The sequence below is a fragment of the Acanthochromis polyacanthus genome, chromosome 19 (genome assembly GCF_021347895.1).
Source record: "Acanthochromis polyacanthus isolate Apoly-LR-REF ecotype Palm Island chromosome 19, KAUST_Apoly_ChrSc, whole genome shotgun sequence".
In the NCBI taxonomy this organism is placed as follows: domain Eukaryota; kingdom Metazoa; phylum Chordata; class Actinopteri; family Pomacentridae; genus Acanthochromis; species Acanthochromis polyacanthus.
This window is the reverse complement of record NC_067131.1, coordinates 26,193,200-26,220,005: the sequence shown is the minus strand read 5'-3', so window position 1 is coordinate 26,220,005 and position 26,806 is coordinate 26,193,200. Positions and strand designations below refer to the sequence as shown.

The window sequence follows — 26,806 nt, the reverse complement described above, 5'->3', positions numbered from 1 at the left end:
CTTGACCCGAGTCATTAATGGAGTGTTTTTGAATATTTTCTATTTGTTTGAAAAATCATCTCCTAATTGCGAACTTCTTTCTTTCAGGACTTTTTAATGTCTGATTGTCTGGCTCTTTCTGACAAATGCCTGATGACACTGTGCTTCAGTTTAAACTCACAAATGCTGCTCCTTTGCCTGAAGGCACACCGAGTATAAGTACCCAAGCCTAAATGAGTGTTATAGAATGTAATAATCTAATGTAGTGCTTGGTCAGTGGGGTTCAAATATCTGACAACAAATGTGAAGATTATTTGTATTTGCCTTGGCTTTGAAATTAATATGAAATGTTTCATTCAAAGTTTGTCAGATCTGGTTCATGAGTGAGCATGAGATGAGTAGACACAGACTCCCCTCCAACAGTATTACAACAGTGAGGCCAATTCTTTTCTTTTTGCTGTAGACTGAAAACATTTGGGTTTGAGATCAAAAGATGAATATGAGACAAGAGATCAACATTTCAGCTTTTATTTCTATGCAGAACACTCTGTTTGCGGAGCTGTGCGTTATTAACCCTCGTGTCATCCTGTGGGTCAAAATTGAGCTGGTTTAAAGTTTGAAAATGTGGAAAAAATAATATTTTTTGTTACAGTGAAACTCCATATGTCCACATCATCAACATTTTTGGGAAATTTTTGAAAATTTTTTGGGTGGCAAAAAAGACATTAAAAACGTTTCAGAACTTTCACATAAAAAAACAAGCAAAATTCAGCAAATTTCGCTGGTTTTTGGTTGATTTTTTTTGTCAGTGTTCTTAAGAAAATATTAGACATTTTACTGATATATATGTAATCACTTGAGATATTTTTACTCATTTTTTGAAAATATTTACAAGAATTTTCTTGCCAAATTTGGGGGATTTTTTTTTAAATAAAAATTTTCAGGGAAACTGTTAAGGAATTACTGGAATTTTATTTCTTTGCAAATTTTCAGAAATTTGGGGGATTTTTTTTGCTGAATTTTGGGATTTTTTTCAGACAAGGAAGCAATATTTTTGGTGCCCGTAAATGAAGACAACAGGAGGGAGAATATGGAGTATTGTTACTGTTTATTATTGTTTTCAGGTTTACTCTTAAATGTATATGTTGCTACTTACTGTATTTTATTGTACTTTAAAATTTGCATTACTGCACAGAACATTTCAGATTATTTTACCACAGATCAAGGTACAGATTGTAGTTGTTCACTGTGTATTGGGTAGTACTCATTTTGATTTAGACTGATTAGCATACAGAACCCTATGATGTTTCTGGTTTACAGCTGAGAACTAGTGCTATAAGTACAGAATATTATTTCTTATTTTAGGTGTTATAATTGTCAGTAAACATTCAAAGAAGTGGAAATTGACAGGGTTGTATATAGAGCTGTTCTTGCACAATATTTGTCACTTAACTGTCCTCAGGATACTGTGGTTGAGCTTACTAGTTTTACATAACAAGCAGATGCTGCAGCTCATGATGCTGTAATTCACATAAATAACAAAACAAGTCCATCATGATTTTAATGTTAACAGTCAAAAAATGAAAAGGTCATATACAGCTTTCCTATTGGGTTAAAGAGCTAAAACAAAACATGAAAAATACTTTGTAAAAGCGAGAGGTCAGCTGCAGCTTTCATTTTTTCTTACAACTTTTCAGTGGCCCCCCCAAAATATCTGTTGTAGCCCTCTGTGCCCCCCACTAAAATTAATCTGGATCCATCCCTGGCTCTTAGTGACCAAAAGAATGAGACTACAGATGCAAGAGGAGAAAATTAGTTTCCTTTGTAGGGTGGCCAGGCTCCAGCATGAGAGGTGGAGCTCAGAGCTTGGAGTAGAGTTGCTGCTTATTTGCTTTGAAAGGCGAGGTGGTTTCTGCATTTGATTAGAATGCCTCATTGGTGCCCTCCTTTGTTGGCACATCCAACAGAAAGGAGCCCCCAGGGTAGACCAAGAGCTCACTTGAGGCATTGTGTATCTCATCTGGCCTGGAAACTCCTTGGGATCCAGCTGGAGTGACTGTAAAACATCTGGAATGCCCCGCTTGGCCTGAGGGCACCAACACCTGGCTGATCTGGATAACCGGAATAAAATGGATAGATGTATGGATGTTTCATTCCAAATTACATCAATGTAGCAATGTTACTAAAAAGTTTAATCTCTGAAAAATGTCCATAAATTTTAGAATATCTCTTTAATTAATTCAAATACAAAAATAGCATTGTACAATCCACAGACTAACATTGTGTAACGCTGAATGTTTATTCGCACATTATGAACATCAGTGTTCATGTAGTACTCAAAGTTCTCTCTTTATACTGACATTGTACTAAAACTACATTTCTCCAAAAGAAGACAGATCACCACATCTTCAGTAGACAATGTGAAGGTAGGCAATGTGATGCATTAAAACAGCATTTTTCACAAAGTAGTCGATGTGCATGTGAAATGGCACAGATTGACACCTCTTAATTTTTATATAAAAATATATCAATTTCATCTGAAAAATCATCCAGGGACAACAAGACATGACAGCTTCCTACTCATGTGCACCATAAGCCAATTTTTCGGCTCAATTACTGAGCGCTAAACCAACTGCCCTATCATCAAACCTCTACATTGCATCTCAGAAGCACCAATCACACACCACAGCATGAAACTGGAAAGTAAGTCGAGAATACAGTATGCGACACCAAAGGCATCCAAAGTGACTGATAATTATGGCACTACGCTTCTTTTCTGATGTTTCCAATGTCTATAAAACAGTACTGGCAGTTATTTTTGCTCAGAATAAATAATATCTAAATTAACTTTTGACTAATGTGCATAATGTAGTATCACTTTATAAAAATGCCATCTCATTTCTGAGCAAATGTTCCCAGGCACTCAGTTCAGTGCACATCTGTCATCTGAAAACACTGAGGTTATCTCACATCTGTGTTGAGTACAGAAATGAAATAACCACTTGGTTAGCCTAGCATCAGCACTGGAAGAGGGGTGCCTGACTCGTTGACAAACAGCCAATCAGCAGCAGGTTGCTGTGCACAGTTGGAGCAGTTGCATATGCAAATTTTAGGAATACAGCAGGTTTGTGAGTTGCCTGAGATTACATAATTGCAGAAGTTGTTATTACTTTGGATTAGGGCTGTTAATGATTAATCATGTATCAATGAACTGGTCTTAAAAATGTAACTGGTTTAAAATATATTAAAAGATAAGGCAGAAGACAAATAACACACGTCAAAAAGTGTATGATACATTAGTTGTAGAGCCTGGTTGTACCATCAAGTGGAAACTCTGACTGTTTAGTGAGATGGAAACACTGTAGTGAACTGTGGAGGTTGACTATAAGCAGTTCCGTTTTGGAAAGCAGAAAGCTACAACAACATCCCGATAGCCAAGAGACTAATGGAACTATGCTGCTTTCATGACAGATGCTACATGTCCATGTTAAACAGCTCTATCAGCTTATGGAATATTTTCCACTTTATTTTTTGAATAATGGATTATTAAACAATTACTCTGCCAACTAGTCGAGTGCTGTTGTGTCCTTGGGCAAGACACTTTACTCATCTTGCCTCCAGTGCTACTCTCACACTGGTGTACGAATGTTGGTGGTTGGAGGGGCCGTAGGCGTGAATTGGCAGCCACGCTTCCGTCAGTCTGCCCCAGGGCAGCTGTGGCTACATATGTAGCTTACCACCACCAGAGTGAGAATGTGTGAGTGAATGAATAGTGGATCCATTGTGAAGCGCTTTGAGTGTCCAAAAAAGCGCAATATAAATCTAATCCATTATTATTATTAACTATCCATCCATCCATTCTCTACACACCGCTTTATCCTCACTAGGGTCGCGGGGGGTTCTGGAGCCTATCCCAGCTGACTCGGGCGAAGGCAAGGGACACCCTGGACAGGTCTCTGCCAACTAATGGTTAAGAAAATTATGTAAAAACGACATGTCTACTTTGGTCAGAGACAGGCCACGTGTTGTTCGTGGGTCCCAATTTTATGCTAAGCTAGGCTAACCACATTCTGACCTCTGCTGAACAAATTGATGGGAGTTTGATATTAATCTTCTCATCTCACTCTGAAAAGGTGAATAAATGTAAAATCAGTTTCTTTTTAATGTCAGCTGAAGACAGTACCAAGAGTTTAAATCCCAAGCCAACACTTTCACACAAACATTAGAATGCCATAGTTCCACTTTCTCCTTAATCATGAGGACTTATTGGATTTGTGAACAGTATCTATGCATAACTAAAAATAATTTCCCTCCATCATGCACAAAAAAATCAGATATTACTTCATGTGCAAAACTGACTGATCCTGTACGTTCAGGCTGTTAGTTTCCACATTAACAAGTCTGTGGACAGCCATGGAAAACTGGAGGTGAAGGAACACATTCTTCTTGCTGTGATTAAAGTTTTTCCAAAATGTCGTCTCTTCTCACTATAGTCTCTTTAAGGCCTGTGGGTAGTACTTGAGGAAGATCCTGTAAGCGATCTCATACGTGTCTCCCTTAGGTTTGGTCGGGTACTTTCTACCATTGTAAATGAATCCCTTTTCTACCTGAAAGACTGCCTGGTTGAAAGTGTCCTGCTTGAATGGTCGACCGCTGTCCAGACACTCAACCAGCGTTTGGACAAACAGGCCCCAGCGCTGGGTGTAGTAGTCTTCCATCAGACCCCCCCATTCCTTGCTGGCATAGTCCAGGATCTCCCCACTGGGACCCCATAGAGTGAGCTGATTTCTGGCATTCATGTCATAGAGTTGCGCCTCCTTCTCGTCCAGGGCTAGGGATCTTGCCCGCTCCAGCCACGTCCCCAGCAGGAAGTTGCGGTCGCTACTCAGCAAACGATCGAGCTCGGGCAAGAGGTCATACACCAGCACACCGCCTGCAGTCAGCAGCTCTGGCAACTTTTGGTTGACGAAAGCATCTGCGATATCTTGGTAGAAGGATGTTGTCAGGTCTTGTAGGACCTGCCGAGTGACATCCACAAGATCGTACCGGAAGGTCTCCTTGGACATAAGAGAGGGAGCTGCGTCCATAAGGAGCTTCCAGGCTTTGCATAAGTCTTGCGGGTCATACCAACGGCCAGTATTCATACGGAGGGAAGGCCGGCGGACCAGTGGACTGTGATTGTGGTTTCGGTAATGTGGCACTGTGCAGTTGTAAACGCTGGAAAACAGGAGCCTCCATGCAGCGGTCAGGTTGTCCTGCATGCGGCCGTAGCGGCGCACTGCATACAGGGACGCCCACTTGGCCAAATTGACAGGCTCCTTGCGCCAAGCCAGCTCGCTCATCAGCTCGTACATCGCAGGATTCTGTTCAATACCCTCGGGTGTCATGCCGATGCCTACCATGGTGGAGTTTGGGAACTGCAAGGCTTTGAAGGGCCCTGAATTGATGCTCTCGACTGTGCCAAAGAAACCGCTGTTGCCCCCAAAGTTGTGCAGCATACACCAGATGAAGGGCTGTCCGTAGAAAGACTGTGTGTATGAGAAAATTGGCTCGGTCTCTGCAAACAAGTCCAGCACTATCATCCGTCCAAGGGGCACTCCACGTAGCAGGGCTTGGATCTGGGGTGGCTTCCAGAATGCTGAATCACTGAAGAACAGCCAGCCTTGCATTAGCCAAATTGCCTGAGGATCAACTGTGGGGACAAAAAAGGAGATCTGGATGAGGGTCAACAATAGTTCTCCAGCATGGCTAAAACTCAGCAGGGAGCTTGTCTGTGGCAGAAAATTGAACAACGGGTCATCCATGGGTCAACAAAACAGGACAATTATTGTACTTGAATTTGAAAGCATTAGCAATATGAGCAGGTTGTTAATCCCCCCTACACCCACCTGCAGTCATTGAGGCAAACACAGAACGGCTGATTGCAGACAGGTAGACGGGGTCAGAGGAAGGTGGAGTCATCTCATTGAAGGTGTCCGTGTTGTAGATGTGATCCGTCCCAAATTGCTTTACCACCTGGGACAGGTAGAGGGAGCCAATCCGGAGGAAAAGTTTGTCCCTCGGGTCTAAGATGTAGGCGCACGAGAAGCTGCAGTTAAACTGAGCCCAAGGTCCTAGTCTGGTTACATTGGCTTCTGGATACAGCCTGAAACACAAAGCAAAGCACAGGTTTGGACTGAAATACTGATCTCTGCATGTGTGACACTACTGTCTATGGAACAAAGATTTACAGACCAGTTATCTAAAGTGAAGCAGTGAATGGACTAAAATATGACCACAGAATGACCAAATTTTGTGTTCAGCATTGTTGTCAACAAATTATTTTCTGCCGTTAAACTTCTTAGATCTGATTTAAACCTTTAAATGTTATTAAAGGTAGTGTCTATCAGTCTTTAAATCCTTGTGTATAGGGCAGAATATGTGTGAAATAACATGAAGAAGCATGAGTCACCTGAGGATTCCCTTGGGAATGTTCCCAGAGAAGGCCGGCAGCACTGGGACCATGCCAAAGGATCTCATTCGCTCTAAGATTTTAACCTGCAAAAAGTGTCAACAAGAGAAAATATTTAAATTTACAAAAGACTTTAACCATGGAAACACTAATATTAAAAAGGTCCTTGATGGTTAATTTGGCTTTTGTTAGATATGCTAACTTTGCACTGTCCACGTCTATTGTAGAAATTCAGGGAAATGAGAAGTCACATAGTTTACATTTTAAACTTCTTAAAGGTTTCAAGTAAAAAACATTGAAGTTTGGAAAAGAAAGGGAGAGCTTATGCTCCTTTCCATGATATAAGCTGTTTTGTACAGCACCTTGTTTACCTGAAGAGGTGGTCAGTGCAAAGTTAATGTCATATGTGTTCATTTTCAGTTTTTCTTTCAAATACAGATGTTCAGATAAATTGGAAACCAACACTTAAGACTCCAAAAAAATGCATATTATTTCATTTAACCAAGTTTAAAACCATCTCGTCAAACACTGCAGTTTGAACTAAATGTAAGAGTAACTTTACACTCCACAAAACTATGTCTTTGCTGACCTCCAGTGGTTTAAAACATTAGTTGCTGCAGGTGGGATCCAGTGTTATTCTGTAAATCACATCCACTGTGTCTGAGCTCTGCTGAAACTTATCATCACACGTGACAGCGACACACTCATTTCAGCTGTCTGCTAAGTCACTCTGTTGAGCCATTCCGTGCATAATATTGAAGGAGAAGTCTCTGCTCATTAAATCCTAAAACAATCCAGGGAAAAACTAGAGCAGTTTACTTGCCGCTTTCAGCAAATATATTTACTCCATGTCAGTCTACTATGGGGTGCCAAAGTCAGAAATGCTTTGACTTTACACATAGTGACTTCAAACTGAGCTGACGTGTGAATAGGTTTCAGTACCTGAAGAAGGAGCTGGTTCACATGCCAGGACTGTGGTAAGGGTCCACCAAACTCGAACATGTTTGCCATGCGGTTCCAGGCCAGGAATGCTGGGCCAGAGAAGAACTCTTCGATCTCTGACTGGTTCAGCCCGAGAGCACGGTAGACCTGAAGATACACAACGAGCTAGTAAGGTCATGTATACATGCTGCTGCACACTTAAACACATCTACGGACAGTACTGTAGATAAGTATACTCGGATGTCTTCCATTTTTGCATATTTCTCACTCCTAAATGTTCCAAAATCACCCAACTAATATGTATATGTAATTAATATTAGACAGAGATTACTCACAAAATGCATTTTTAAATGGTGATTTATTGAAACCTATATCACCCCTCTGGAAATGTAATTGCCCCCTACACTTAATAACTGGTTGGTCCCTTGGCAGCAACAACTGCAGTTAAACGTTTGTCACAGCTTGTGATCAGTCTTTTACAGTGCAGTGGAGGAATCGTCGCCCACTCTTCTCTGCAGAGTAGTTTTAATTCAGCCACATTAGATGGTTTTCAAGCATGAACTGTCCAGACTTTGACTCGGCCACTCCAAAATCTTAATTTAGTACAATTTATACAATTCGTGCGAGATGATACAATTTTGAATCATTTATATTTATGTGAGATTCCACAAGAGTGTATTTATTTCAGCTACATACTATATCTACTCAAGTCCTAATTGATAAATCAAGCATTTCTCTGTCAAACGAAATCATAAATTTCATTACAAAAATTGCTCAACTAACTATATCTATATAATACAACTATTTATTTTAAATTGGCATTACAGGAACAAACAATAGATACTGGGAACTGTTTTTAGAGGTAAAAATGTCCCTTTGAGGCCAACAGGACACCTCTTACCTCTTGCCAAAGGGCTTCTTGGCCGGTGAAAGCCAGTGGCAGGTTGATTCCATTGAGTGCCATCCAGTCGATCTCTCTCTCCCATCGTGGCCAGTCCCACCACACAGAGGAATAGCTAAAAGTGCAGACGTTCTGGTAATACCGAAACCTGGACACAAGCACAGAAATGTGTTGGCTTATTTCTTCCTTTTATTATCACAGTATGTATAAAGATGCCATTGATTCACAGCAGCAACCTATGGTAATTTAGAGCTGTTTGTACCGTAGCAATGGATGTACAGACACACACAAGACAAACATGAAACTTCTCAGTTCTGCTGTTACAACAGACATCTTTGTGTACGATTTGGAATCAGACCTATCGATATTTACTCACAATTTGGTAAAGAGGTCATCTCCAAACATATGTACATCATGTAACTGTGTTTAAATTTACCCGAGTTACTCCTGCATTATTCCATTTCACTGGCGGTGTCAAGCATAAAACACGTGGATATTTGTATAGTTTGTGGGCCTAATGCAATCATACCGCCACCTCCTTGCTTCAAGCATTTTTGTTTACGCTGGCTGTTGCAGCTTTATGACAGTGCATGGCTGTATTTTGTCATGCATTCTGCTGGCCACCAGACCACCTTGTTACCTCACTGATGTCATAAATCATACCAAGAGAAAAAAAAACAGCTCATTTTATTATCTTTTAACTAATTAGAAGGTGGTTTTTAGTAAATTCAGAAGGTTATTTAGTTGACATTTCAGTGATATCCAGTCATTTTTTATTAATAAGTGACTGTGTCCATAATAAATAATTATGGAATATCTAAATATATGATCATAATGAACATAAAGAACATTAGTTTGATTTAATTTTAAGAAAAATGTATGCAAGATATATCCCACGGACTTCAAAAGTCTCTCAATTATACATCGACCCATTTAACTAGCATTTTTACAACCTCTACAATCTCTGCGTTTTTTTCCACCACTTTGCACATGAACTCCTGAACGATTTTTTTGATCGCGTATGTTTAATTTTGCTCTCAGTTTCTCTTTTTCCATATTCATCTCCTCTCTCCACTCTGTGAACACCCTGAAGTTTGCTGAAAAGGCCCAAAATTTTAGTCATTCGCAGGGTGCAAACTATTTTTGTCTGTCGTACAGAGCCTGGTACAAAGAGTTTGTTTTTGGTAATTTTGTAAACGAGAATTGTGAACTAAAATGACTTTGATTAAACAGCTTCTAGTTTAGATCTGATTAATTTTACCAACAGAAGTGCACATCTCATATGTTTATACGGACTACAGTCGTTCTGTTTTTTTTTGTAGTTTCTGGCTCTGATAAATGTGGCAGCTTTTGAGGTTTATGTATTGATAATGTGCCTTTCCAACCCAAAGTCAAGTTTTGAGGTTCAGAGGCTTAAAGGAAGTTAACTGAAATATTTGAAAATGCTTTAAGTATTCCAGTACATGCTGACTTTCAGTTCTCCTGAGCACCAAACATCAAACCACAAGCTTCTGAGTCGGCTTCATTTCAAAACAATGTGCTGATGTGCAGAAAATCAAACTTGAGGAGCTGACACTGGCCATAATGCATTTCTATATCTTCACAAAATGAAAAACAGAAGTCTCTGAAAGACCTTTAACTTGCAGTTTTTACTGACTACTTTTGCCACGTACCAGAACTAAGATCTGTAGTTGAATCACCTGCTGCTCATCACCACTAAGTTACACTCATGGGAGAAGGGTGCCACTGTGCCATGCTTGCCGTGGCCTTCTCAGTCTAACTGCTGTGAACATGACATAACTGGGGTGAGCTGATGCGGGTCTAATGCATAACAGATAATTGAAAGGAAGGGTCCTTTAAAGGGCCCGCCTGCAGCACAAGTGTCCATAGTGCTCACAGGAAACAATGAAAAATAACGCGTGACAATGTTCCATTTGTCATGCACCCTTGGGTTTTGCTGTGCCGTGTTTCAGCCGAGGAGAGCTACAAGTCCCACCCTCCACCTCCACCCCCAAACACTGCCATCATAGAATTTAAACATGCAGAAACACCATGACATGTTGTTTGGTAGGTAAAGTCTGTGGCTGCTGTGACAATAGGGAGATTTTTTTAGATGTTTTTAGGTGCTGAAAGACATGGGAACCACCTCTGATCCTCTGTTACTGTCACAACAACGCTAGTGGCTGTGAATAGTTCCTCTTTGTAGCGAAGCTCTGTGGCTGCCACTGAGGGAAGTTGGCACATGTCCGATGTACACCAGTGTAAAATGGATTTGGTGGGAAAACGACATTTTCAAAGAAGCCGTTTTGCTGAGGTCAGTAAAATTAGGCTGTCAATTAATTACACAGGGCAGACACACAAAAGAAGGACTGGTGGTGTTAAAATACAACAAACATCTACATTTAAGGAGGGAACAAAGACTCACTTTAGCAACACATTACAGCTTCCCAGTGTTGATATATGTAATAGTACAATTTCAATACTTTGTAGCACATCTACAAACTATTATGGTTTCCTACTGTCTTACAAACACATGGAATTTCAATATTGAAGTAGGACCTTTGAGTTAGAAATACCTCAAAGCACTAAATTATTCATTTAAGAAGGATTTATATTTAAAGTTTTTAATTAATTCCTTTAAGTCAATCAACACTGAAGGGTGAATGTTTTTATAAGTCTTTTAAATGTGTAAAACATCAATGAACAAAGGCACTCCAACACATATTCATGTTATGCTCAATTGTGGCATTTGGAAATGTTTTTCTTCAGGAATTCTTACTTTTTTTTGCAGAGGTTTGTTTCAAGAGGGGTTGTTTCTATTGTCTGTGAAGCTTAACAGTGTGTTGACTCTAGACAGAATATTAATCATCAAGTGCAATAGATGTTTGCTCATTTAACTGAACCAGGTAAAGCAATGAGAACAACTGCACTACACGGGTCGATACATAATTGTGGGCCATTTTGTAATATAGTTGACATTTTTGTGGTGTCAGGCCTAAAATCAACATGGCAGCCTATTACCAAACACCACATGGCATTTTTACACAAAGATTCTTCTGATTATTATATATATAATTGAGTAAAATTGAAAGTTACTTATAAAGATACTGCAGTAAACCTGTTGACATGTGATAAATCCACACTGGACTCACACACTACTTTATATTAAATAATTCAGGAAGCCTTGGAGTCTTGCCAGTCTGTTCTTCAGGAGGAAATGACATCTTGTGGAGCAGGTCATGTGATCTGGAATTAACACACTTCCTTAAGAGGTGTTTTTGTAATGGCTAACTTAGTGGAAAGCGATTTCTCGGACACAGATACAATTTGTTATTTTCCATATAAAATTTAATATATTGCCAAAAAAGAAATATCTGTCATGATTTTTTCAACTTAATAAAAAGAACACAATCAAAACATTTTTTGAATAAACTCGTTTTATTATTGTTTAGCTAATTAGAAGGTGATTGTTATTAAATTTGGACAGTTATTTGGTTGACATTATAGTGATATCCAGTCTTTTTTATTAATAAGTGATTGTTTCCATAATAAATAATTATGGAATTTGTAAAGACATGATCGCGACGAATTAAAAAATAATAATAAAAATGTATGCAAGATATACATCGTGAACTGCAAAAGTCCCTCAATTATACATTGACCCACACAATAAAAGCACTGCTCCTCTATCACATAACTGCTCATGTTTTGCAGCTCTGGTACTGTGCTCGTACCGGGGCGGGTCACTGACCTGTGCGGGGTGTTGATGCGCAGGACGCCGGTAAGTTTTGGCAGAGGGCTCGGTAAATCCAGCTGGTCCCCGGACCAGGAAACATGGCAGTTGCAGAAGTATTTGAGATAGTTGTAGATGCCAGAAGCCACAGCCACTCCGCTGCTGCCCGTGGCGACCACCTTGTTGTTTTTGGTGGACCTGAGCTCACATACATCCAGGGTGTCGTTGGAGAGGCTCCTGTTGACTGACACCATCAACTCCGCGGATCTGTTCCCCAGCAGCCGCCTCAGCAGCTCGACCACTGCTTTGCTCTGCTCCTTGTCGCTAGCTCTGGGCTTGATGTGGTCCAGAGTGGGAAATTTAGAGTGGCCGCTCACAAACACACATAAAGCGACGAGAAGAAGCAGACAGTAGCCGCCCCGGGGTGGCATTTTGATGCTCGCTCAGGTCAAGACAGCTTCTCACCGCAGCACAGATTTAAAAACTTATTTCTCAGTTTGCACACAACCAGGAAGTTGAACTTATTTACCGAAAGCCCGCTGGCCAATCAGAGAGAGAGGTGCTGGCTGATTTATCAGTTTCAGCCAATCAGAGGAAGCAGTTTCTGTGACGCTGCAAGGCATGTGATCAACATGTCTTTGCCGTAAAACTGCAAAAAATGTAGTCGGCCTTCATGTCATGTGATGAAAAGCAAATAAAGTCAGACTCCTTGAACTTTCTCCCTATCAGGACAAAACTGAAGTCATGGTTCTCTTAATTTCGGTCTCTGTTGTGACAGACAAACGACAGAACACACAACGTAAACTGCACACTAATAATTATTGTACACAACAAAAGCTGCTAGTTCAGCAATAAGCCAATTTTTAGCCCACCCTGGTGGGAACCTTGGGACTGAATGAACACACACTGGGTTAGTTTGACCCAAGTGCTAATTCTTTACCATTTAATATCAAGTGCTGGTTGTTCATTATACCCAGTCTGGTAAATGAAATCAACTTATTGATTAAATAACGCTAAGCCTATATATCCATTTATCTGAATATTTTAGATAGATAGATAGATAGATAGATAGATAGATAGATAGATAGATAGATAGATAGATAGATAGATAGATAGATAGATAGATAGATTTTGTCTGTCCCAAACAGTGACAGAAATTCTTCATTGACAGGCTCCACAACAAAAATAAAACACACACACACAAAAACACACTAAAAGCACAATTTCGCAAAGTAGATGCCTAAAAGAAATGTTAAAAAGAAGCAATAGCTCATAAAAATACATAAATAAATAAATATATAGTGCTTGGTGTGTTATTTTACTTTGTTATTTTGTTGTGACCCAGATGAGAGGCTGGGCTGAACAGTTGCTTTCATATCGTTCCTGGTAGAACCTTGATTCTTGTACTCAAGCTCCCCCTAACCTTTGGTGGTCAGATTTGCTTTCATTCCTTCAAATTTGTAGGGCTTGGTACATGGCTTTGACATAACTACAATGCAGCTCCAGCATCTTGTTGTCTCTGGTCGGAAATGGCACATACCGGCGAAAGTGTCAAAGTATTTTCCAGAGAACAGAGAATGATGTCAACAAGAAACTAAAATTGGAGTGTCTGAAGATATAGACTGCAGTCTTTAGGTTGCTTCCAATAGACTCTGAGGCATTATCCTTTATTGCTCTTATGTGTATATGCAGTGCTTAAAATAGTATTCAGCCCACAATTTTTCAAGAAATTTACAAGAATTGTACAGGTCACCAGTCTATCACAGGACTACACATAGAGACAAACAATGCCTCTCACCTTCACGCCTACGGACAGTTGAGAATCACCAATGAACCTCATCATGTTTTTGGACTGTGGGAGGAAGCCAGACTGCCTGGAGAAAACCCACGCATGCACAGGGAAAACATGCAGAAAGATCCCAGACCCAGGCTGGACACAAACCACAGATCTTCTAGCTGCAAGGTGACAGTCCTAACCACCAAGTCACTGTGCAACCCTCAGCAATACACATGCAACTCTGAATTCATGCTTACATTGTAGACTAGCTTGCACTTCCTTTGTTTTGAAATGGAGTGACTGTGTGTTTGAATGATGAAATGCATTGGGAATATAGAATAGAATAGAATAGAATAGAATAGAATAGAATAGAATAGAATAGAATAGAATAGAATAGCTTTGTTGTCATCATACATATTGAAAATATAGATAGCTTCCGCTAAATTGTTTTCTCTATCATGCTTTCTCATCTTCTGGCATGAGTTAGTGATGAATACCGCTTGATAGATCAGAAAACAGTTGAGAATGAGGAAAATTGTGTGTGGGGATGGTTGTTGTCCTGAATGGTACTGTTCTGCAGAAGAAAATCTCCACTTGAGTGTTGGGTCAGCAAACTCCACAAAATGAAATGCTGTTCACAATGAACAAAGCTGTCAAATACATACCTTTTATTCAAACTCCATGCAGAAAGGTCCCAGGAAGAGCAGGATGCAAACCGGGGATCTTCTAGCTGCAAGGTGAAAGTGCTAACCACCAAGCCAATGTGCAGCCACCTCAGGAATGATCAAGGAAATTATTTAAATTGACAGTTATTTATAAAATCTCATTAGTTGGAATCTATACAAGTTAGGGACCAAATGTGAACAACAGTGGAGACACTAAACTTATATTCATGTACCTTTATTAAGTTGCAACATCAATCAAACTAACAACACAATAACAACTACCAACTATTACACAACAATAACATACATTAAGACAAACAACAACAAACAAATAACACCGTGAGTGTGAGTGAGGAAGAAAGAAAGGAAGAGAACACAATATTAGGTGTGATGCAACATTTTGAGTGGCAGGAAGGAAGGAATAGATCACACCTGAAAGGAGCCACTAATTCAATGGTAGGCTAATTTGGAAACTTACAGGAATTTACATTTGTTAATAGAAGAGAATTGAGAGAGTTGTACCAAGTTTTAAGTAGTCGAAAGTTACTTTAACTTGCACGTAGTGATGCTGGCATGGTGCGACTGCTGATGGATGGTCGGGTTGGCCTGTTGATGTGGGTCAGAACAGGAGTGGACAGAGTGCAGCCTCTGAGATGGTATTAAAGAACTTGAGAACTCAGGAAGAGTTCTTTTGGACAAGGACTCTAGGAAGGAGGACTCTTAATAAGGAGGACTGTAGGTGGTGCTTTCAGGTGTGGTCTTTCAAAGTGGACTTTTGCATGTCATTAACTCAGGAGGGGGGCAAGACCAGCCTCCATGAGGGAGGGCTGAAGTCCAGATGTTCCTCAAAGTGAGTGAAATTTAACCATTTGGTTCTCACTATGTTTTTTTTTTTAATATTTTATTTTCATTTTTCATTATTTTAAACAAGACCAAACAGAACAAGGCTCAGATGCATAACATACCACCAGTCCAGTACAGATAAGTGCAGAGCACAGCGAGAGGCAGGATAAATCAATAAAGAAGTGAATGAATAAAAATAAAATGTAGGAACAGGGACTCAGTTTAAAGTCATTGTATGTTGGCCTTTTCAAAATGTGCCAGATATGGATTCCACAAGTTCGTAAAAGTGTTTCTTGAGCCACTGCAGATTCTTTCCATTTGTAGTAGAAATAACATGTCCGTGACCCATAGTTGGAAAGAGGGAGGAAGGGGAGACTTCCATTCTTTCAATATTAATTTTTTGCAACAATCAGTCCAAGTTCCAGTGATTTTTGTATTGTAGCAGGAATAGTCTTCGTTGATTGTGAGCAGCCAAAGATGACTAGTCCAGGGTCTGGCTGGAGTGGAGTTTTATATGCTTTGGAGTACCAGTCGAATATTTTTGACCAGAAGCCTGTTAGTGAGGGGCAGGACCAAAAAGCATGAAACAAAGTACCTTCTGACACATTACACCTGTCACACACTGGGGAGACTGAAGGATAGATTTTGTGCAATCTGGCTTTGGAATAATGCAAGCGGTGGACAACCTTAAATTGAATTAATTGATGTCTACTGTTTACAGAGCAAGAATGAATCCGGGATAAACATTTGGTCCACATGGACTCAGGCAAGTCCAAACCTAGCTCTTCCCTCCAAGCATCCCTATTTTTCACAGTGTGGGCAATAATACAATTATCAAATAATTTTACAATTTTAGAAATGAGATGCTTGGAGTTGGGAGGGCTACTAAAGATTGTATAAATTTCATGTTCAATTGGAAGATTTTGGAATCTTGGAATTTTTGACTGAATGTAATGTCTGACCTGTAAATACCGAAAGAAATGTGAGTAAGATAAGTCGTATTTTTCTTTCAGTTGATTGAATGATGCAAATTTACCATCAATGTACAGGTCAATAATTGACACTAAGCCCTTCTGTCTCCACTCATGATAAGACTTGTCATGCCAAGGGGGTGTGAAGCACTGGTTAAGCATAAAGGTGTTTTTACCGACGTATTTGGTAGTGCCAGAAATCTCCTTATCGTGTTTAAAATTTTGACGGACTGTCTTAATATAAAGCACAAATTCTTGCAGGACTCTGGTTTTTCAATTTAGAAAATAACATAGCTGGTAAAGAAGAATTCTTTATAGAGTTGGCCTCCATCTTAAGCCACAGTGGGGCTGCCTGATTGTCTTGAATCCCATGCTGCCAAAACATTAATGCCCTTGCATTGGCTGCCCAGTAATAATGTTTGAATATTGGTAGGCCTAACCCTCCCTCCGCTTTCGGCTTCTGTAAGTGCACTTTTGAAATTCTGGCGTTCCTACCATTCCAAATATAGGAAAGGATAATAGAATCCAAGTCTTTGAAAAAAGCTGATGTGAGATAGATTGGGAGATTTTGACACAAATCTGGGTAGAGAGATCATTTTAATTGAGTTTATGCATCCGACCATTGATAGCGGCAGTAGTTTCCAACATTCAATATTCTGTTTTAATCCTGAAACAAATTCTGCAAAATTCAATTTGAATATAATTTTGGATCTTTAGGTATAGTCAAACCAAGGTAGGTAAAATGATCATTAACTACTTTGAATGGAACACTTTCCAAAAAACCTGGTGAATAGCCTTTGGTAAGAGGCATAAACTCACTCTTTGACCAGTTAATGGTGTATCCTGATATTTTACCAAAAGATGTAATCAGGTGAAGAAGAGGAGGGACTGACTCTTCAGCATTACATAGATACAGTATTACATCATCAGCATATAAACTGATAATTGTTTCTATACCTCCAACCTGAAGCCCATTTAAATGTGGGTGCGCTCTTATTGCTACAGCAAGAGGTTCTAACGCAATAGCGAAGAGTGCTGGCGACAGTGGACAGCCCTGCTGAACTGATCGTTGTAAGAGAAACGGAGCTCACCGATCACCATTTGTCAGTACAGAGCACAACGGATTTGCATATATCAATTTCACCCAAGATATAAAAGTTCCTCCGAATCCAAATCTACGCAATGACTCAAACATATAGGGTCACTCCACTTGATCGAAAGCTTTATGTGCATCAAGAGACAGTATGTAAGCTCCTTTACGGTCACTGTAGTCAGAGTAAATAGTATTGAGCAGTCGTCTAACATTGGAAAAGGAAAGTCTACCGGGAATAAACCCTGTCTGGTCAGGGTGAATGATAGATGTTAAATGCTTGTTTCAGTCTTGTCGCCAGAATTTTAGCTATTATCTTACGGTCAACATTTTGGTGTGCAATTGGCCTGAAGCTAGCAGGATCTGTTCATCTTTGCCCTTTTTTAAAATAAGAGAAATGTTAGCTTCATAGAGCGTATTTGGTAACTGTTCATATTTTTTGGAATTAAGAATCATCCTGAGTAGGAGTGGTGCAAGGATATCACAAATTTCTTATAAAATCTGAGCTAAAGCCATCAGGCCCGGCAGCTTTATTTGATGGAAATGACTTTATAGCAGTGATAACTTCCTGCAGGGTAAATCAGTATCAAGGTATTTCCTAGCAGTGTCGTTCACCTGGGTAACACAAGAGTGTCAAAGAAATCATTAAAATTGGATTGTGAAACTGCATGTTTAGAGGAGTAGAATTCGCGATAGAACCGCTAAATCGACGGTTTATGTCAGCAGGATTGGTTATAAGAGTACCTGTTTTAGATTTAATGCTATAAATTGCTCTAGAAGCATGAACACCCCTAAGCTGTCTTGCTAACAGTTTACCAGGCTCCAAGCTCCTTAACTTCAAAAGTAAATTATTGACTTGATCACTCATAATACCATATTCATATTTAAGCTTCATTATCTCTTTGTAGTGATCAGGTGATTTAGAAATTTGATATATTCTTTCCAAAGCAGGAAGTGAGCTGTTAATTTCAAGTAATCGCCTCTCTTTTTCTTTTTTAAGGGCTGACGTATAAGAGATTATATCCCCACGCAAAACTACTTTTAACGTTTCCCACAAGATGGAATCAGACACTTCACCATTGTCGTTTAATTCTATAAAATTCTTCAATTTAGTGGTGATAGTTTTAATAAAACTGTCATCGTTAAGAAGATTTGGATTAAAACGCCAAGAATAAGTCAAGAAAGTGTAATCATTAGGGGACTGTGATCTGAGATTAATATATTATGATATTTGGATTTGTGTGTCTGTGAGAGCTGATTAAAAAATAATCAATCCACTGTAGGATTGTGCACATGAGAATAAAATGAGTTCTCTGAATGTATGTTTACAAGTCGCACTGATGCAAATTCTGGTGGTGGGCGCGTAGATAGTTTGTCCAGAAAAGGATCCAGATAACAATTAAGATCTCCAGCTATTATTATGTTTGAGTCATTATCGTCTGGAAGTATGTCAAAAACCCTTTTAAAAAAACTGGGCTCATCCGTATTCGGGCCATATACATTAAGAAGAGTTAATGGGAATGAGTTTATATTACCAGTGACCATAACATATCTACCAAGAGGGTCATTCATTACAGAGGTTACCTGAAATGGGATATTCTTTTTAAATAATATTGCCACCCCACGGGCATGAGAGGTGAATGATGATTGATAAATTTGAGATATCCAATTACACTTTAACCTGTGTTGCATAGTTGCTTTGATATGGGTCTCTTGTAAAAACATATCTGCAGACAAAGACTTAAGGTGTTTAAACACCTTTCCTCTTTTTACAACACTACCAAGCCCTTTAACATTCCATGAAACCAAATGTAAATCCCTGCCTCCAACCTGTAAGCTTCCTTGTGTACTACTTATTTAGAAAATATAAGAAAAATAGAACAGTGTACATACGAATAATCCAATCTGGATGGTGTATTTTTACATATTCTGATGAAATGAAACATTGCATCTGAGCCACAGAACAAGAACAAACACAAACTCCCCCAACACTGCGTCTCCTGAACCTGACGCATGACGTTCCCTTTTTATCAAAACCGGAGCTGCCGGACAAATAGTAGGTCTGACACGAGTCACGGCGCCCTCCACCACAACATAATATTGACCTCAAAATATGATTAATAACACCATTGAAATAAAATGAACAAAAGCCCTCAAGGAAATTAAGTACCATCAATGTCTATAATTAATAATTGGATAGTTATTAAATTGAAGCGATAATGCACAGTTTCAGGTTCAGTCCAAAGCGTGATGCTCTAAACCCGAAAATAAGGAACAATCTCACCTTGATTAGGCTATAGGAGTTATTATCAACATTGCTCAGATTTCACCTCACTCATCTGCTGAAGCGCCACGTTTCTTCTGTGACAAAGCCACTTTTGCTGCTTCTGGATCTTTAAAAGTCTCCGCGGCGCCATCATTACTCCAATGCACAAAGAGTCGGGCGGGGTATCGTAGGTAATGTTTTATTCCCTCATCTCTCAGGGCTTGCATCACGTCACGGAAGGCACGGCGCTGGTTCATCACTTCGTTGGTATAGTCCGGGAAAATCTGAATTTTGTTTCCTTTGTACTCCATCGGCTGGAACCGGCTCAGGCGTATAATCAGCTCCTTAACTTGAAAGTGGTGGATACGGGCCATGATGACGCGAGGCCTGCTGCGCGGTGCTGATTTAGGTTGCGGAGAACGATGTGCCCGATCAACTTTCACTGGTTGTGGGAAATGTTGCTTTCCCAGTAATTCAGGAATAAGTCTGGAAACAAAGTCAGTTGGTCTTCCTCCCTCAGACTCTTCTTTTATGCCAATAATCCTGATATTGTGTCTGCGGGAATGACCCTCCAAGTCTAGCAGTTTGGTTTGGAGCTGGCTGGCGTACTTGGCTAAATCCTCATACTTGGCTTCAATGGCTTCCATGCGCTCGTCAAGTGCGCTGGTATTCTGTTCTTGACTCACCATTCGATTCTGCAGGTCCGTTTGTGCTGAGAGTATAGACTGAAACTTGGTATCAAAGGCATCAAAGCGCTCATCCAGCTTCTCCAAAATTGACTGGGACATCTCCTTACACATTTCTTTGCATATCTTGTAGGTTTGAGTTTTATCCTCTGGAATGCCAGCGCTAGCTGTAGCTCTAGTAGAGATTTCACTGAGACGGCCATCGTTAGCATTAAGCCCGCTAGCATTAGCACTGCCGATGTATCCGTCGATGGTTTTGCTTTTGCTTGAGGCGTTTACCTTTTTTGACATCTTCGGATTTTCAACGTGGGTCGAGTGAGACGGTTAATGAGCAAAAAAAAAAAAAATCATCTCCGGAGTGGGTTTATCGTGGTGTGAGGCAAATTTGTAGAGGTTGTGGTGGAGAGCACAAGCTAAACACGTCTACACGCTCACGCACTAGCACCCCCGGTCCTCACTATGTTTGAGGACAGAAGTGACATTTAACCCCAAGAACATCAAGCATGGTAGTGGCAGTATTGGTGCCCATAAGTCTGAACCCCCAGTGCAAGCTCTAAGGCAACAGTGGCAAGAAAACCAAAAAGTCTTAAAAGGAACAAGCCTTGAACAGAACCTGGTTCATAGGATTATCTCACACACCCTTTAAGAAAAGGTAAATCAGCCAGGACAAAGTTGGTTGTTCCAGTAAGACAATTTCAAACTTGGATCAAAATGGTAAAGAAATGGCTAAGTCAATGTAGAGTTAAGGCTTTTCACTGACCACCTCAAAGTCCTGACTTTAGCCCCATCAAGAATCTTTGGAGTGTGATAGACAAGTCAGAAAGTCAAATTTAGTTGAACTGCACCAATTCTGTTCAGGAGGGGTCAAAGATACAATTACAAGCTTGTAGATGTCATGGAGCAATGATTAACCTAAGCAGAGAGCAGACAGTAGGATCATGTGAAACAATTATTTTATTAACACATGAATTATGAAACAAAGGGAACAAGTAAGAGGTCACGGTATTCTTTGACTCCAGACAGGTCCACCGGTGTTGGTGGGATCAGGAGCAGAGTGGAGGCAGCCCACGCTCGAAGTCAGGATCCTCCCTGGGCCCAGTCGACATAACAGTTATGTTCCTGTAACTAGGGGAAGCCAAGAACTTGCAGGGCATTTAGAGCCTGGAGAACACAGAACAAGCTCTCCTGATTGCTACAGGAGCGGTTTTGAGGTGGACATGGGCTACATGTCTGTCGGGCACCCATGCATAAAGTGGAGCAAGTGGGGGCTCCATGGGGATCCAAGCTGGATTGCCAGGGCCTCAACCATAAAACTCTCCTCCACCCCAGGGTTGATTAGTTGAGACTGAGATGCTGTTCTCCCCAGGTCAGGGTGGCTGGGACTCAGCTGCTTCAGGGGGTAGGAGACTGATTTATGGCTCACCAGGATACCCCCAGTCACTGGCGAGCAGTGCACTTTCCCCACTTGGACGGGCAGGCAGCAGCATAATGCCCCATCTCTCCACAGTACAGACACGAGTTGGTCCGGCGTCGGTGGTGCTGCTTCTCCTCCTTTGAGAGATGGGCTTGCCCAAGTTGTATTGGCTTGTCCTCTGGAGCAGAAGCAGCAGGCAGGATACAAGGTGGTGGATTGGGGCTTGGAACACGGTGGCAGGAGTATGACTGGGAGGGCTGTACGAGCCAGGCTCTTCTCTCTCGGTGGCGCTCCTGAATGCGGTTATCTATCCGGATGGCCAGGGCAATGAGCTCGTCGAGAGAGGAGCATTCTTCCTGCGTGGCCAGTACATCCTTCACAGCCTCACTCAGTTCCCGCCTGAAGACATCCCGTAGAGCCGCATCATTCCAGCCACTCCCCACTGCAAAGGTCCGGAATTGAACAGCATACTCCGCTGTACTACGGGAAGCTTGGCGGAGAGAGAAGAGGCGGCTGCCGACATCATAACCCCGAACAGGGGGGTCAAATATCTTCTTCATTTCCTGAATGAAGGAGACATAGGAGTGGCAGATGGGAGCCTGTGCTGCCCAGACCGCCAATCCCCAGTCACGAGCCACCCCAGTGAGCAAACTAAGGATGTAGGCTATGCGGGACTGGTCAGTGCTGTAGGTGAGTGGCTGCAACTCAAATACTAAGGAAACTTGCGTAAGAAATGCCTGGCAGGCTCCTTGTTCCCCCCATAGCACTCGGGTGTAGGGACAAAAGGTTCATGAGTTACTGGGGGATCCTGGCTCATCCCCACAGAACCTGACACTGAAGCAGGCTGAGAGGTGTTTAGAGCTTGTGTCGGGGACAGCTGTGCAACTTTATCTGCAAGCGTCCTCACCTGGGAGAGCATTTTCTGATTTGAATCTAATAAACCTCTCAGCCCCTGCCCATGTTGTCCTAAGAGGACCCCCTGGCTGGCTACAGCCTGCCGGGGGGACCAGGCAGGAGTGGGACCAGGCTGTGTGGGTTCATCATGGCCAGGTAGTACTGCAGAGAACAGACACACGGTAGGATCAGGTTAAGCAATCAATTAACACACTTATGAAATGACAGAGGGAACAAATGAGGATGGAAATTTTAAGGGCAAAGTTACAAATAACTAAAGCCAGGAATAAACTAAAGCAGAATGCACTTAGACTCACCAACAGGGCTGGGCGAGGGGTGGACAGGATCCCAGAGACTGATGGCCCAGGGGACCAGCACCGCTGGTGTAAGGTGGGCGGGCAGCACAGAGTGGCTGTGGCACTCTGAAGCACTTCCGGGGGGGAGCTGGTCCACTGAGTGAGGCTGGAGGGAATCCGGAGAGGGGCCAGGAGAACCCGAGCAGTGGCAGGAGGACGGAGGTGAGGGGTATCTGGAGAGGGGGGGCTAGGGAATCCAGGGCAAGGCCGGGGGTCCAGAAGCAGGGCAGGGATGCAGCACCAGGTAGCATAGCCAGTGGTTGACTGCAACAGAGAAAGTATGTTACTCAAAGTGCAGAAGCCAAACTAAGTGTAGAAACTGAAGCTACTATCTGGCAGGGTGTGGAGTGTGGAACCGGCTTTTAGTGCAGAGGATGAGGGACAGGTGTGCTGCTGATGAGACTGATTAGTTATTGAGGACAGCTGCTGCAGAGAGCAGAGGGGACAGAGAGGGAGGGAGAAGAGGCTGAATAAAGAAAAGAGGGAGAGGAGGTGAGAAACGGGAATCAGGTGAGGGCTGATGCAGGGACCAGGGAGGGAGCACTGACAGCAGACAGCTAACATTAGTGTCTGGAGGTTCAATGGCAAAGGACAATAAACAAAATGTTTGCATTCCTGTTTATAGTTTATATGTTTGATTCAGCTTATTTCTTTCATATTACCAGAAGACCTGTAATAAATTTATGATAGAACCAAAATGCATGATTGTTTATTGCGACAAAGATGAATGTGTTTGAATCAATCAATCATAGAAAATTCAGAGTTATAGGAATCAGTGGAAACTGATAACTGCTATGATATACATGGTATGGAAACCTTGTTCATCATTGTATAACATGATCTTCACAGGAGTTCAGCTGAGGCAACACCACACTGTGAGCAGTGTGATGTGAGACTAAGTGATCTCAGTTAAAGTGCAACTATCTTTTCTGATAAACATCAATGGTTCAGGTGCCTCAGGCTGAATTCATGATTGCATCGTTTCTGTCTTGTGGCAATTTCAAATTTGAAAAGCATTGGAAAGATTATGAGAACTTTGCAGAACTTTCCCATAATGTTTTTAGAAAACCATTATTTGTTTTTAGGTGAGAACAAAGGAAGGGTGTTCTCATTGCAACACTCAGAAAACGTTAGGACGTTTTCGAGGCCTAAGTTGCCACAGTGTTCTTTGTAATAAGTTCCTCTAATGTGATATTAAGAAAAGTGTAACCTTCTGCCTGTAATGTTCTGAGGATTGTTTGGGGTGTTGTTGAAGGAACACGGTGTAGAATCTGTACAGAATTCCCACAATGTTACATGAGAACAGAAAAACTTTCTCAGTGCGACATTCTGTTTTGAGAACGTAAGGGTGTAATGTTTTAACAATGTTATCACCAAAAACTTTCAGAAGCTCTTTATGGTCCCGCATTTTCCTACCATGCATTTGTTACTTCCAGGCTTGGCTATTGTGATTCCTAACTATCAAGATGTTCCAATAGCTCTCTCAAACGTCTACAGTTGATCCAAAATGCTGCAACGAGAGTACTGATGGGAGTTAGCAAGAGAGATCATATTTCTCCTTTACTGGCTTCTCTTCATTGGCTTCCTGTGAAATCTAGAATCGAATTTAAAATCCTTCTCCTGACATACAAAGCTCTTAATGACTGATCTCCATCGTATCTTAAAGACCTTCTAGTACCATATTATCCTAGCAGAACTCTTCACTTTCAGAATGCAATCTTACTTGTTGTTCCTAGAATTTCTAAAAGTAGAATGGAAGACACAGCCTTCAGTTATCAGGCACCTCTCCTGTGGAACCAGCTCCCAGTTTGGGTTCCGGACGTGGACACCATCTCTATTTTTAAGACCAGGCTTGAAACTTTCCTTTCAATCAAGACTGACAATGTTATGAAAATCTGAAAAATAGAAGAGAGACCATACCTTTGCTCTACCCATTCTTTTGGAAGATTGTTTGATGATATGAATTCCAATGTATCCTGTTTTCTTCTTCTACCAGCTAAAAAGGTTATGCTAACAGGATTGTGTCCATGTTGTGGGACACATGTTCAATGCATTATTATTTAAAATATTATGTTGATTGAAAAAAAAAGTTCCCTCGATTACAAGAGACATCAGTGAAAAAATAGTACCAAAAAAGGAGGTTTAGGTTTTATTGTAACTGTTTTATTTGAGATTCAATTTGGTCATCAGGGGATTGAGACAAGAGAAAAATTGTGTTTTAGGGGGAACTCCACACATATTTGATATTTAAAAAAAAAACATTTTGAAACATTCTTTTGTCCTACTTTTTTTTTAGATTTGTTCTTATGACAAGAATATTTACACAACAACTGCATGTTTTAGTATTTTATACATGGATTATTTTGAAATTTGATGGGTGGCTGATGTAGAATGTTTGATGAGATAGAGGTCGACTGCTTTAATCCAGCAGGTGGAGACATTTCCTCACATTTGAGCCTGAAACAAACTGATTCAAGCAGCAGAAACCTTAAATCTTCACTTTCAGCTTTTTAGTCTCATAGAAACAAGAATTTGATCTGCAGATGAGAAGCTGCATCGCTGTAGTCATCAGTACAGTCTGCGCAGAAACAGCTGAACTCATTGTTTATTTTACAGGTATAACTGTACTTTATTCAAGGACGATAATTAAAAATGTGTCCTCTGCTAGACTGCTTCAATTGTTTGAGTCTGCTGGAAACTATCCTGTCTGTGTCCTCACCAAATTTCATGGCTGTGTTACCTCTGGAGATACTGAACCATTTAGTAGCTCCAAAGGTTTTTAGGGTGAGAATACACACATTTTCAAGATTCAGCCAAAATGTTTTGTCGGCTTTTAAGTTTGGTCTGAACAGCATATTTCCTGAATTCAGTCTGAAATGACCCATAGATTATAGATTGTGCTGTTAATTTGCTGCAATGAAAAGTTTGCTTGTTAGAAATTTCTATATTTCTGCATAAATGTGACCAAAAGCATCATCAGATATATTTACAGCTGATAAAGGAGCCCAATCAAAGAAACGTGACCAAATAAAAGACACTTGGCTGATTGTTAATTGAGGAAAATGAGCCAGTATTTAAAAAAATGTGAGTGAAAGAAGTAAGTGAACCTTTTCTTTCAGAATGTGCAGCTAAATATTCTCTCAAAGTATTGATGAGTGCTGCACATCAGTAGGTGTGTTTGAAGATCACTTCTCTCTGTGCTAATCATTGTCATGTGATGGCAGATGGTGAGTTTAAAGTTAAAATATTTAAAATTGAAAACTAAATTCGGTTCAGACTGAATGTATGTTTTAATATCCCCTGCTGTAGAGCTGTTACAAAAGGTCCACATCACTGAACGAGAGCAGGTCACTGGATAAAATTACATCATGCTTTATATTTCCTAAACACAAGGAAAGACACATTTTAGATTTCAAAAAGCGCTGTAAAAGCTTTAATATGTTCTGTATTTATTTGTCAGTCTGTACAAAGTTGGGTTTTGATTTGGAATTCTTTAACCAGCAGTTGATTGTTCACTGTGTAAAAGATTTAAAACATGCGATGGATTATTGTCACCAGTATATGAACTGCTCTGTAAATTGTTTCAAGCATGAATTTATTCCATTATGAAATGGCACAGATGATACTGTAGAACAATTATCACAACAGCTTTGACTGTGAAGTTAAATAAAGTAATAATATTAGAAATCCTGTCACCTGTCTTTGTCTCTATTGTCTTTGTAGATTCTCAATCATCCAGGTCATTGTATTGTGGCACACCGACAACTTGGTGACCACATTTCGTCTTAATTAGATTAAATTTGACAGCATTCCAGTTGTTGTTGACCAGCTAATTGGT

General features: G+C 40.6%; 1 protein-coding gene across 1 annotated transcript; it reads right to left on the bottom strand.

Moving 5' to 3' along the window:
- Positions 1 to 1,526: 1,526 nt before the first annotated feature.
- naglu (N-acetylglucosaminidase, alpha) lies at positions 1,527 to 12,531 on the bottom strand. Its single transcript, XM_022211396.2, has 6 exons — positions 12,025 to 12,531; positions 8,274 to 8,421; positions 7,373 to 7,519; positions 6,431 to 6,516; positions 5,868 to 6,124; positions 1,527 to 5,671 (listed from the first exon to the last, which is right to left on the bottom strand). The coding sequence occupies exons 1-6, from the start codon at positions 12,435 to 12,437 to the stop codon at positions 4,467 to 4,469; spliced, it is 2,256 nt and encodes a 751-aa protein (XP_022067088.2). The 5' UTR covers positions 12,438 to 12,531; the 3' UTR covers positions 1,527 to 4,466.
- Between the last annotated feature and the right edge of the window lie 14,275 nt (positions 12,532 to 26,806).